Raw genomic sequence first — 14,585 nt, forward strand, 5'->3', positions numbered from 1 at the left:
AGACTTGGTCACGACGGTCCGTGACACCTTTGACATTCAGGGGGAGCCTCCTTCTACTAGTAGCCAGGAATTCCCCCTTTTCCACTCCAGAAAACCAGAGGCAGTCACATTCCCCCTTCATGGCGAGTTTGCCAAGGTCCTTTCAAAGGCTTGGGAGCGCCCTAATCACCGTTTTTCTGCCACAAGGCGCATGGATACCCTGTATCCTTTCCCGGCAGATAATGTGCAGCAGTGGTCTTCTCCTCCTAAGGTCGACCCGCCGGTGGCCAGATTGGCTAAGAATACGGCAATACCAGTCCTGGACGGGTCCTCCCTACAGGACTCAGTTGACAGGCGTTTGGACTCTTTCCAAAGCCATCTTTACTCTGGCGGGCACAGGTCTGTGGCCCGCTTTTGCCTCAGCCTGGGTAGCCAGGGCGCTTTCGGTGTGGTTGCAACGCCATCCTCAGGACCTCGCGAAGCGACAACTTTTCTCTGTGAGGCCTCATTGGACGTCAGCACTCTCTTTGCGCGGGTGTCGGCCCTCTCGGTCACGCAGCGCAGGGAGGTCTGATTGAAGGTTTGGGATGCCGACGCTTCCTCCAAGCGCTCCCTCACTAACCTCCCCTTTGCGGGCTCCAGGCTCTTCGGTGCTAAGCTGGACGAGATTATCTCTGACGCTACGGGGGGCAAGAGTACACTCCTGCCCCAATCCAGATCCAAGCGCGCCTTCAGAGCTTGCCCCTCTGGCTCTCGAAACCAGTCCTTTCGGCGCTTCTCCTCCAGGTCTGAGACATCCCCTTCCTCCGGCGGCTCTCAGGACTCCCGCAAGAAGCCTTCCTTTAAGCCTCAACCTTCCTGGCCCCCGCGGGCCCAATTCTAGGGGAGTTCTGCCCGCCCCGCGGCTCCCAAGCAGTCCTCTGCCTCAAGGGGCGCCCCCACCGCTGGCGGTGGGGGGCCGTCTGCTCTCCTTTCAGCATGTCTGGAGGGCTCACGTTCAAGACGCCTGGGCTCTGGAAATTGTAACATCCGGGTACAAGATAGAATTCGTTTCCAGACCTCCGTAACGTTTCTTTCCTTCTCGGGTTCCGGGGGATCCGGCCCGTGCCTCGGCTCTGTTACCAGCAGTCTCACCCCTTCCTGCACGGGGAGTAGTTGTTCCAGTCCCTCTGGAGGAACAGGATGCAGGATTCTACTCAAATCTCTTTGTAGTGCCAAAGAAGAAGGGGTCAGTGCGTCCGGTCTTAGACCTGAAGCTTTTAAACAAGTCCTTACGGTTGCGGAGGTTCCGGATGGAATCCCTCCGCTCCGTTATTGCTTCTCTTCTTCCAGGGGAGTCCCTCGCATTGGTGGACATCCGGGATGCCTATCTGCATGTACCTATCGCAGAATCTCATCACAGATTCCTGCGCTTTTCCATTGGCGGCCGTCATTACCAGTTCGTCGCCCTTCCCTTTGGGCTGGCGACTGCCCCGCGGGTATTCACGAAGATCTTGGCGCCGCTCATGGGGATGGTTATGGACACTACTACAGCCCGGGTTTTCCTTCCGGATTGCAAGTTCTCTCGGATACGGGAGTCGGTATCTTACCTTCTGCATTCCCCTGTCTCTCCATCCGGGAGTGTATGCAGGTTCTGGGGCTTATGGTGACCTCCTTCGAGGCAGTCCCCTTTGCCCAGTTTCACACTCGGTCTCTGCAGCAGGCGATCCTGTCTTTCTGGGACAAGACATCCAGGAGTCTAGATTCTCGGATCCGTCTTCCACCTCAGGTGCGCATAGTTCTCACGTGGTGGCTGTCCCCTCAGAATCTGACTTTGGGAAAATCCTTCCTCCCAATCTCCTGGACAGTCGTCACCACCGATGCCAGTCTCCTGGGTTGGGGTGGAGTTCTCCGGGCTCGGACGGTTCAGGGGGTGTATTCAGAGGTGGAAGCCCGCCTTCCGATCAACATACTGGAGCTCAGAGCAATTTTCTGCATCCGGACGTGTTCAAGGACGTCTGTCACCGTTGGGGCCGCCCGAACGTGGACTTGATGGCGTCCAGGCTCAACAACAAAGTTCCCACGTTCCTGGCCCGAGCTCGGGATCCGGAGGCGTACGGGGTGGACGCTCTGGTGTCTCCATGGCAAGACTTCGCGCTCCTCTGTCTTCCCACCACTGCCTCTGCTTCCAAGGGTTTTTCGCAGGGTAGCAGCAGAAGGAATCCCAACCATTCTCATCGCTCCAGATTGGCCTCGCTGCGCCTGGTTCTCGGAGGTCTCTCGGATGCTGGCAGACGTTCCGTAGCCTCTTCCTCTCAGGGAGGACCTGCTGTCTCGGGGTCCGCTCTTCCACCGGAATTTACAGTCACTTTGTTTTTTGTTTTGTTACAGCATTTGGTTACAGATTCAGCACATTGGTGATACAGAATTACATCATTTTCAATAAAAAGCAAAAACAAAAAACAAAACATTAACTCACGACCTTTACACAGAACATTCCCCCCTCCCCTGCCACCCATCCGAGTCACCACTGCAACAACCACTTCCTTTAATTTATCAATTTGTCTCCTGCCGACCTATTCTTTATTTTATCCATTATATCTAACTATACTTCCACTTAGGGTCCATTTACACGTCCGTAAGTGTTTTGCGGATCCGCAAAACACGGACACCTGCAATGTGCGATCCGCAATTTGCGGATCCGCACATCACAGACACTATAATAGAAAATGCCTTTTCTGGTCCACAATTGCGGACAAGAATAGGACATGTTCTATTTTTTCCAGGAACGAAATTGCGGATCCCGAAAAAACGGATGCGGATCCCGAAAAAACAGATGCGGATCCAGGAAATGTGGATTTGCACCTGTTCTAGCCCCATTGAAAGTGAATGGGTCCGCAAATTGCGGAACTAATGCGGACCCAAATTACGGACGTGTGAATGGACCCTTTTATTTTGTTTCGTTCCTCCTCCACCCCCCATTTCTATGTTATTCAATAGCCAACTTCCCCAATGTACCCTTGAGTGTTTCTAGGCTATACCATTCCGTGTACTTGAATGATTGCATGATGCTTCTTATTTCATCCTGGGCAAAGCTATTAGCAATAAAGGTTTTCCATCTCTTGAAAAACCATTTAGTTTTCTTATCCTTGTTTGATTCCGTGTCAACCATATCTATATACATAGTGTATCATCTGCGCTTTTACCTCTTGGAGCCTAGGTACCTCTGATCTCAACCACCACTGTAATAAACATCGCTAGGATACCACCAGGGCCACATCTACTATTATTGGAGGAGGGTGCTGCGATTCTTCAAAATCATGAAAGATCAGAACTTTAGGAACTAGTCTCATGATATATCCCCAGATATCCCTAATCCAACTCTTGACCTGCTCCCAAAATGTCTGTATCTGTGGACATAGCCATATACAGTGTGCTAAGTCTGCCCTATCTAATCCACATTTCGGGCAAGCAGTAAGGAAAGTTGGGTTATCTGATTTCCTGGGAAAGGTGAAGGCGTAGATGGCCGAATGCATCAACCGAAGGTGTGACTCTCGCCACACCTCGCAAGGCACCGCTTTACACACTCTAAGCCATCCCTGCAGGATTTTCTCAGGCGATATTGTTATATTGAGCTGCTTCTCCCATTTTTTAAAAAGAACTTGTGCTGATGCTTTATTAACGGATTCAAGTAACACCCGATATATGTGAGATATGAAAAGTTTGGAACTATCAGCTCCCAAAGAAAATACTAAAGAGTTCCCAACACATTCGCCCGTGACATCACTCAACCTCTCCTTGCAGAAAAGATAAACTTGTTGAAAAGGAAGAATGTGTAAACATCTTATTTGTATCCCCTTGTGGGAATTCTGGATATTGCCATAGATTCATTACCCTGGAAGCCAAGAATGGTTTCTTAGCTAACTTACGTGTTTCCTTCCATACTACCACCGTATCACGTATTATAATTGAGTGTTTCAAGCGCGGTGGCAGTCTGTCCCCTCGTATGGAGTAAATTTATTAGTGGGCATGGGTGGGACAGTTGGGTCACCAACTCAAAATTTGAGAAGTGATTAGTCCCGTGTACCCAGTCCAAACCATGTCTAAGAAGACACGCCAAATTGTATAGTCTAATATTCGGCACATTCAGACCGCCCATATTTCTTGGTAGCATCAATTTTGAAAGGGCGATACGGGGTTCCTTTCCTGACCACAAGAATCTGATAAACACGGATTGGAGGTCTTGGACATCAGAGTGTCTTAAAAGTATTGGGATCGTCTGTAGGGGGTATAGCAGTTTAGGAAAACATACCATTTTCAATAGATGAGTCCTGCCCGTTAAGGATAGTGGGAGACTCTGCCACCTATCAAGGTCACTTTTGATTGTTTTGAACAAGGGGAGGTAATTCAGATTATAAAGGGATGAAGGAGACTTTCCTATCTTGATTCCCAAACATGTAATCTGTGAATCGCTCACCGTAATACTCTTACACGATTCTGGAAGCAATTCTCTTATCTTCAGTGACGTTAATGGTAGTAAAACACATTTATCTAGATTTATTTTGAAACCTGAGACCGGCCCAAAAGAATCCAGGAGTCGTAAAACGTTCTCCAGGTCTTCCGAATGATCAGCCATGAATAGCAATATATCATCCGCAAAAAGGGACGTGCATATTTCTTTTTGACCTACTTTTATTCTTCTAAAGACGTCTCCACCTTCCAGCATGCGAGCCAATGGTTCAAGTGTTAAATTAAACAGTAGCGGGGAAAGCGGGCAACCCTGACGTGTTCCCCTGCATAATGGGAAAGGAGATAAGAAGCCAGGGATTGCTATTCGAGCTCTGGGAGTTGCATAAAGTGCTGATATAAAAGTCCGGACTGGACCTCTAAAACCCATTCTACTTAAAATCTCTTCTAACCAATCCCACCGGACATTGTCAAATGCCATCAGCGACGGCCGCCGAGAAGGACAAGTGTTCCACTGCACTGCGTCCAGTACCGTCAGAACTTTTCGAATATTGGATACTGCAGCTCTACCTTTAATAAATCCGGATTGGGGTGAAGATACTAAGCCCGGCATAAAAGAAGAGCGCCTGTCAGCCATGATCTTTGCCACTAATTTAAGGTCTACATTGGTCAATGATATTGGGTGATACGAGGAGGGGTATAGGACATCCTTCCCCGGTTTGGGAATAAGCTTGATATATACTAAGTTATCTGTTGACAATAATGGAGAACCTGTTAGTATGCCATTAAACACCGCCGCCAATGGGCCTTTCAGATCTTCTTCTAGCATCTTGAAGAATTCCCCTGTGTATCTACCTGGACCCGGGGCCTTGTGTAAGTGTAAACTTTTAATGGCTGCAAGCACCTCGTTCTCAGATATTGGGGAGTTTAGTACTTCTAGCTGAGTATCAGTAAGAGTTGGTAACTTAACACACCTGGAGAAAAAGGACGACATTGGGGCCTTGGGTCCTGGATCCTTGTACAATTCCTTATAGTATTCCCCCAAAATAGAAACAATTTTATCAGGTTTGTTATGTATGACACCACCGGCGTCAGCTATTTTCAGGATATGGGGTTGTCGTCTAGAATTCTTTATGAGGTTGGCTAATAGTTTCCCAGATTTATTTCCTCCTCTAAAAAAACTTGTTCTCTAGATTGGACATGCTACATTTCATTTTCCTCTCGTACCACAGCTCATATTCCCTTTTAGCCAAATGCCAGGCCTCCTTTTTCTGTTCAGTCATGTTAGCTTGATAGGCTGTGTATGCATTACGCAAGAAGAAACTGAGATCTTGGAGTTGTTGCGTTATTTTTTTCTTTAGTCCCCTCACATATGCCAGTATCCTGCCCCTTAGGACGTCTTTAGCTGTATCCCAGAATAGAGAAGGATTATCTACACTCTACATATTGTCCCCCCTAAACTCCAAGTACCAGCCTCGAAGGGTATCCTTAAAATTTCCATCATTGTATAAGTAAGAGGGGAACCTCCAGATGATATCTTGGCCTTTTGGTTGAAGCTCTAAAAGCATCACAGAAATTGGAATATGATCCGAAATCACCATGTCGTGGATTTTTGGATCTATTACTCTAGATTTCAGAGAATCTGAAATTAAAAAGTAATCGATCCTGGACCATGAGTCATGTGGAGGTGAATAAAAAGTGAAGTCCCTGTCTTCTGGATTGACTAGTCTCCATACATCTGTCATGGCTGTATCCCTTAAGAAGGGCTCAAGCACTTTGTCATGCGTGTGGGGTATATCAGATCGGCTAATTGCTCTTCTATTCTCCGCCGTGTTAACTACAGTATTGAGATCTCCCCCAATTAGTTGTCTTGTAACAGGGTCTCTTTTCAGTCTGGTCGCCAGATCAGCAAAGAAATATTTATCGCTATTAGGGCCATATATATTATGTAGTTTAATTTCTCCTGAATCTGTACTTAGATGTAAGGTCCACCAACGCCCCATGTCGTCAGATTCAACCACAAGAATGTCATAAGCTAGATTTCTATGTAGGAGGAACAATACCCCTGCTTTATGATGTACTGCCTGGGAGCCCACAACCTTACCCACCCAAGACTTTTCCATTCTATGGAAGTCATCTTCTGGCAAGTGGTAACATAGCAATATCAGCTCTTAAATGTTTTAAGCATTTTAGTATCATATTGCGCTTATGTGGGGAGCGCAACCCTTTAACGTTCCACGACACAAATTTCATAACAATATAATAGATATAGACATCTTCCTGAGGCAGTTGATTGCATGTGACTAACATATTCCCCACCTTGGCTCCCTTTACCCTCCCACAAATACCCCATATTACAACAGTAAACCATACTGAACAATAACATATAAAGAGCGAAGGGCACTATAGATCTGATTAGTGCTCCATTCACAGCTCTCACAGACTTTTTCCACATGTGACGTCAGGCACTTTAGTGTCTCCTATCCCACAATACTATATATATAGCATTGCTGCAATGCTCCCCAGCAACAGAAACGATTGAAAATATTAAAACTTTAAGGCAAAAACATTTGGAAGAAAATGATCCGGCCCACCTCACCTCTTAACCAGTATCATCTCTCCCAGTCCCTCCCAACAGAGAGAGAGACTCCTTACAATCACCGCCGGTGTCCCTCTTTAGAGTCCGTCGGCTCCTCCCGATAATCTTCTGTTGGACATGTTAAAGTCCTCAGCGGTCTCTAAAGCGCGGTCTTCCTTGCTCCGTATCCGAGGATGATCCTTCTTGCGCTTTCTTATTTAAGTTTCGTTGGCCACGTGTTGTAGGACCTACTTTCTCATCCAGGTCAACCGCGGCTTTCTCGGGCGATGTGTATGTCTTGCTGGAACCATCAAGCTTAAAGACCTTTAGACTGGCTGGATACAAAAGGGCGAACTTAACTCCCCCGCAATGAAGTTGGGTGAACAAGGGAGAGAAGGCCTTACGCTTTTTCGTGACTTCCGCGGAGTAGTCTCCGAATATAAGGATCTTCATTCCCCTAAATGTGACGGGTTCTTTGCGGGCTTTGAACGCCTTGAGGATTGTTTCCTTATCTGTGTAGTCCAGATACCTCATAACCACTTGTCTCGGTCTGTTTGGCTGGTGATCGTTAGCAGGATGGGATGGTCCCACTCTGTGGGCACATTCCACTTTGCAACGTCTTGTTATCCCCACGACCTGAGGCAGTTCCAGTTCGCATATATTAAGTAAGTCTCCTTGTGGGATAGATTCCTGGAGACCCACCAGCCTTAAGTTATTGCGCCTGGACCTATTTTCTAGATCCTCCAGCTTCATAGGCGTTTGTTGTCAGCTAAGGCTGATTGAAGCTTTTGTAGAATCGATTCCGTGGTGTCTTCTATTACTTGTATGCGGCCTTCTGCCTCATCCAGCCGGCCTTCGTGCTGCTGGACTGCCTCCTGTAATTGTTGCATCACGTTAGCGACCGACGCCGCGAGTGTTTCCCGCAAATCCGGGGCTAGTTGCGTGGCCACCTCCACCGCTAGCTCTTTGTAATCAATTTGATGCGACCGCACCTCTGTTGCTTTCACTCCCGTACAGTCATTAGCGCTTCCCGGCGGCTCTGCAGATAATGCCGCCTCGTGTGTGTTAGACGCCATTATTGAAGCAGCCTGGTCCTCCGGCCACGCGGGAGAAGTCGCTCTGCCTCTTGTTTTCTTGCCCATGGTGGTCAGAAATCGATCCATACGCTATTGTCGATATCTGGGTAATGTTCGCCCGATTCCCGACGGCACACGGGCAATGTGAGTGTTTTATATCTCAATCGCTACGGAGCTCTTGTGCCTGGCGTCCTCACATGTCGGCGCCGGAACCGGAAGTCCCAGTCACTTTGTTTAACGGCGTGGCTGTTGAGACCACCAACTTGAAGAAGAGGGGCTTCTCGGACTCTGTCGTGAAGACTATGATCAAAGCCAGAAAACCAGCTTCATCCCGGATATACTATAGAAACTGGAAGGCCTTTCTTGCCTTTTGCGAGAAGTTAGGCGTTTTTCCCCTTCCATCTCAACGAGGATATAATCCTGGCCTCCTTTTGCCCCAAGGAGCACGCTCTCCATTCTCTTGATGTTGTCCGTGCTTTGCGGGTGTATCTGTCGGTTACTGCCCCATTTCGCCGCTCGGACTCCCTTTTTGTGATTCCCGAGGGGCCTCGTTAAGGGTCTGGCGGCCTCCAAGGTCACTGTGGCTCGGTGGATCCGGTCGGCTATTGCCCTGGCCTATCGGTCCCGGGGTAGGGTTATCGCGCACTCCACCAGGGTGGTGAGGGCCTCCTGGGCTACGCGCAATCGATCGTCTGCATTACAGCTTTGTAAGGCCTCATGCACACGACCGTTGTGTGCATCCGTGGCCGTTGTTCTGTTTTCTGTGATTTTCTGCGGACCCATTGACTTTCAATGGGTCAGTTGAAAACTCGGAAAATGCACCATTGTTCATCCGCGGCCGTGATCCGTGTTTCCTGTCCGTCCAAAAAATATGACCTGTTTTTTTTTTTTGACGGACAACGGTTCACGGACCCATTCAAGTCAATGGGTCCGTGAAAAAACACGGATGCACACAAGATTGGCATCCGCGTCCGTGATCCGTGGCCGTAAGCTACTTTCACACAGACGGATCGAAGATCCGTCTGCATAAAAGCTTTTATGGTATAATAGGGACTCCTGACTTTACATTGGAAGTCAATGGGGGATGGATCTGTTTTGCAATTGCACCATATTGTGTCAACGTCAAACGGATCCGTCCCCATTGACTTGCATTGTAGGTCAGGACGGATCTGTTTGGCTCCTCACGGCCAGGCGGACACCAAAACAACTTTTTTTTTCATGTCCGTGGATCCTCCAAAAATCAAGGAAGACCCACGGACGAAAAAACGGTCACGGAACAACGGAAATCCGTTTTGCGGACCGCAAAAAAAAACGACCGTGTGCATGAGGCCTAAGGCGGCCACCTGGTCGTCCTTACATACCTTTACAAATTTCTACCGACTGCACTCTCTGGCGTCGGCTGATGCTGTCCTTGGGCGCAAGGTATTGCAGGCTGTGGTTCCTGTTTAACCGCTGGACTTTTTCCCTCTGGAGGTGTTGGTCTCCCACCCTATGGACTGCTCTAGGACGTCCCATGGTCTGTGTCCCCCAATGGAATGGGCGAGAAAAGGAGATTTTTTGTGAAACTCACCTGTAAAATCTTTTTCTTGTCTTTTCCATTGAGGGACACAGCTCCCACCCATTCTTGTCTGTTGCAGGAGGGGTTGGTTATCGTTTTTGGGACCTTATGGTTAACGGCCTGATGCTGGTATTCCTAGGTTTTGTTGTTCTTTGTGAACATTTGATTTTGGGTCTCCTTCTCCTACTGCTTTTGCACGCACTGAGGTCCTCCTGTTGGAGCATGGGGGTATAGCCAGTGGAGGAGGAGCTGTTTCTTCTTATTTGCATAGTGTCTCTCATCCTAGTGGTGGACTAAGCTATACCCATGGTCTGTGTCCCCCAATGGAAAAGACGAGAAAAAGATTTTACAGGTGAGTTTCACAAAAAAATCTCCGTACAGTATTAATCTGAAGTTCTGAACAAAGCGACTTCGGGTGTAACATCCGAAGCTTGCTTCCGTTATCTCTAGACTGTTGCATTTGCATTGAAAAATAAAGAAATATATATGATTTATTATGCTGCAAGGTGAGCAATGTTGTCAATCGGAATGCATTGGTGGGTGGCTTGGGCTGACTCACTAAATGATGGATGCCATTTGCTGAACTGAGACAACCCCTTTAAACCCTGCTGATTGAGCAGATGCCTATCCCTTTGATATGGAGACAGTAGTGATTTGTAGACCTCTACTATGGAGCCCTGGCTGGAAAAACACCCAACCCAAGAAAAGTGTTCTTATTGTAGCTGTAGGATTACATGTAGTTACTGAGACATTTGTCCCTGTTTGTGTCTTATCGATGTGCTGAATAAACATCTATTTTATAGAGAAAAAAAAAAGCTGAACTAGATGGACAGGTGTCTATTTTTCAGCTTTATAAACTATGATTCGGACTAGGCTTAAAGTTTAAGCAATATTTGTAAGGTTTACCAGTTGATTGTAGTTACATCAAATACTAACACGTATGGACAAAAATGTAAACTGCATAATGTCTTCCTGAAGTGTTGTTCATATTATATTAGAGTCCTAAACATGCATTTAATAGACTCTATTGCTTTACTGACTTCAATTTTAAATTAATCTATTTCTTTCAGTGGTTCCACTTTTTACGGGGAATCAAGCTGGGATCGAATGCCAGATGAGGCTGAGACTTTTACAAATGAAATTCAAGTCGATTCAAGTCTCCTTCCTTTAGTAACCAGTGAAGATGGTGATCAGGTCTTCAGATTTTATTGGCTAGATGCTTATGAGGACCAATACAATCAGCCAGGTAATTCTCATCCTGTGGGAATTCTGCCGTTTGTGATGTAAAGCTGATTTCAAAGCTCTTTTCACATTCAGTTTCTTTTTTTTACTTTCACTAGCAGTAGTAACCAGATGTTGCATGTAAATGATGGGAATGTCATGGTAGACATCTGTCTGGTATTTTGGGGTCTTTTCAGCATTTACTTTTTATTAGGGTGCATTCACGCAATGTTATTTTTGCGGATAGGATGCACACCCTTTTATTTCAATGGGTCTGCATCTGTATGTCTGTCTGTTAGCTCCGGAAAAAATAAATAAATAATAGAACTTGCCCGTTTGGCATTCAAGGATGGGCATTGTTACAAATGATCCGCAAAAATAATGGATGCGGACCGCAAAGTACATACGGTTGTGTGAATGCACCCTAAGGCCTCTCACACGGGCTTTGCGGGAAAAGGTGCGGGTGCGTTGCGGGAGCGAGTGCAAAACATTGTAATGCGTTTTGCATGCGCTTGTGAAAAATCGGCATGTTTGGTACCCAAACCCGAACTTCTTCACAGAAGTTCGGGCTTGGGATCGGTGTTTTGTAGATTGTATTATTTTCCCTTATAACATGGTTATAAGGGAAAATAATAGCATTCTGAATACAGAATGCATAATACAATAGCGCTGGAGGGGTTAAAAAAAATTAAAAAATAATTTAACTCTCCTTAATCCACTTGATCACGCAGCCCGGCTTCTCTTCTGTCGTCTTTGCTGTGTGCAGGAAAAGGACCTGTGGTGACGTCACTCCAGTCATCACATGGTCCGTCACATGATCTTTTACCGTGGTGATGGATCATGTGATGACCGGAGTGACGTCACCACAGGTCCTGTTTCTGCACACAGCAAAGAAAGAAGTCAGAAGAGAAGCTGGGCTGCACGATTAAGTGGATTAAGGTGAGTTAAATTAGAATTTATTTTTTAACCCCTCCAGCGCTATTGTACTATGCATTCTGTATTCAGAATGCTATTATTTTCCCTTTATAACCATGTTATAAGGGAAAATAATAATTATCTGGTCTCCATCCCGATCGTCTCCTAGCAACCGTGCATGAAAATCGCACCGCACCCGCACTTGCTTGCGGATGCTTGCGATTTTCACGCAGCCCCATTCACTTCTATGGGCCCTGCGTTGCGTGAAAAACGCACAAAATAGAGCTTGCTGTGATTTTCACGTAACGCACAAGTGATGCGTGAAAATCACCTCTCATGTGAACAGCCCCATAGAAATGAATGGGTCCGAATTCAGTGCGGGTTCAATGCGTTCAACTCACGCATTGCACCCCCGTGGAAAACTCGCCCGTGTGAAAGGGGCCTAAGGCTTCTTTTGGATACACCCCCAGGCTTTATAATTCTAGGATTTACAAAGCTGTCTTGCAGCATCTATACCTACATCATGCAGCCCATGATCTGACCCATGGTACTGTTCATTGTTTTACCTACCCTAGGTGGGGTTTGAGTTGGTAGTTTAAGCACTTTTTCTGTTGTGCAGCATTGTAAGGGTACGGCCACATGGTCAGGTTTCCTGTTGCAGTTTTGGAAACCAAAATCAGGAGTGGATCATAAAAGGAGAGAAAGTATATATGGACAGAAACAACTCCTCTTTCTTGCCCATATTCATTGGGGGGGGACACAGGAACCGTGGTATAGCTATGTCCTCTAGGAGCCGCCGGCGCCTAGCTGCTCCCCTCCCCAGAAGCCAGCTGAGCACCGTCCCTGTCTCAGGCACTTTTTAACCCTTCCCAGCCAGCCTTTTCTTAGGCCGGCGCTGGGTCATCTAAGGGTTGGATATAAGTGCGGTCTCTTACTATAGTAGTAACACTTCATGCTTCTCCATACAAATAAAAAAAAAAAGGGAGCATTTAATACGGGCCCCGGCCCCCCTCAGCACATATAATGACCGTGCGGTACAGACTAGGCCCGTACCCTGTTCCGGTCAGGAGGACCTCTCCTAGTCCCAATCCGCCCTACTCGGCCACTTGGTTGATACTTCTGCATGCACCTGCGCAATACAGGGAACCCTGCAGGATTCCCAATACGCTCTCCGGGGCCGTTGGCTGACAATCCTCCACCTGCGCAATTCAATAGAGGACCTCTGACTTCCCAATCCACCCTTCTGGGTCGTTTGGTTGAAAGTTCTCCACCAGCGCAACTTCAATAGAGGATCTCTGACATTCCCAATCCACCCTCCCGGGTCGTTTAGTTGATAATTCTCCGCCTGCGCAATTCAATAGGGGACCTCTGACATTCTCAATCCACCCTTCTGGGTCGTTTGGTCGATATGAAGGATTCCCAATCCACCCTTCTGGGTCGGTTGGTTGATTTTCCACCGGCGACAATCATTACAGGACCTCTGTCTTCCCAATCCACCCTTCCGGGTCGTTTGGTTGATAATTCTCCACCTGTGCAATTCAATAAGGACCTCTGACATTACAATCCGCCCTCCTGGGTCGTTTGGTTGATAATTCTCCAACTGCGCTATCTGGAACTTCCCAATCCTCCCTCCGGGGCTGTTTGGTTGATAACGCACCGCCTGCGCAATCCGGTGGACGGACCTCTAGAAGTTCCCACTCCACCCCCTGGGTAGTTTGGTTGATAGTCCCCACCTGTGCAGTCCGCAACTGCCAGGGGCGAGTTTCTAAAGGGTAGTCCTACGCGCAAGCAGACCACAGCAGGACATCTTCTCCTCGAATATCTCTGCACCTCCACCCTTCCTCCCTGGGTCCGTTGAAAACTCGGCTAATGAACAGTTTGCCATCCGCGTCCGTGATTCCAGTCAGTCCAAAAAATATAACCTGCCCTATTTTTTTTCATGGAAAACGGTTTGCGGACCCATTCAAGTCAATGGGACCGTGAAAAAACGCGGAGACACACAAGATTGTCGTCCGCGTCCGTTTTTTTCCTATAATTTGCATGGCAAACTTGAGTTAGATATTTTTTAACTTACCTTCATGTCTGGTGATCCTCCAAAAATAAAGGAAGACACACGGAAACGTATCACGGAACAACGGAACCCCATTTTGCGGAATGGAACACAACAACAGTTGTGTGCATGAGGCCTAAGGGGGAGGGAAATCACAGATTCAGACCCTGACATGAATCCGAAGCAATCTTCCTTGATTGCGTCTACGGTGGCCAGCAGTACTTGTCGTATGCATTGCCCCTTCCATGGGCGGAGTAATTGCACTACTTTGGGATACAGTACTTGCCTTATACATTGTCCCCTGCCATAGGTGGACTAAGTACTGGGACACTGGTTTCAGGGCCGGGAGTATACTTTCCCACTTCTGTGGGTCGTGAAATTGCATCTCCACTGGGTTCAGTACCTGCCGTAGGCATTAGCCCTTCCTTAGGTGGCGCGCTGACATATCTAGTTCCATTGTGTGCTGTAGGCGTTACACCCTTACTTAGGTGCAATAATTGCACGCCCACGGGGTACAGGACTCGCCATATGCACTAGTTTCCGCCGTGGGCATTAACCCCCCCCCCCTTCATAGGTGGCTTAAGTGCTTGCCGTATGCGTTCCACCTTCCATAGGTAGAGTAATTGCACTGCCATTGCATACTCTCCCGACTTCGCGCTATCCCTTTCCAAGGGCGGAGTGTTGCACTTCACCGTGCTTCCTGTTGCATTAACCCCTTCCGCAAGTGATCCACTAGCGGGGAATATCTAAACGTCTCGGATG

General features: G+C 47.5%; 1 protein-coding gene across 3 annotated transcripts in view; it reads left to right on the forward strand.

The window, feature by feature from the left end:
• The window catches only part of POLA1 (DNA polymerase alpha 1, catalytic subunit), a 450,237-nt gene that overhangs the window by 81,041 nt on the left and 354,611 nt on the right, over nt 1–14,585 (forward strand). For all 3 annotated transcript variants that reach the window (XM_040423702.1, XM_040423703.1, XM_040423704.1), the window contains exon 10: nt 10,708–10,883. In XM_040423702.1, the coding sequence (XP_040279636.1) occupies nt 10,708–10,883 (176 nt within the window). The remainder of the gene's footprint in view (nt 1–10,707; nt 10,884–14,585) is intronic.

Source organism: Bufo bufo, chromosome 3 (assembly GCF_905171765.1).
Source record: "Bufo bufo chromosome 3, aBufBuf1.1, whole genome shotgun sequence".
NCBI lineage: Eukaryota > Metazoa > Chordata > Amphibia > Anura > Bufonidae > Bufo > Bufo bufo.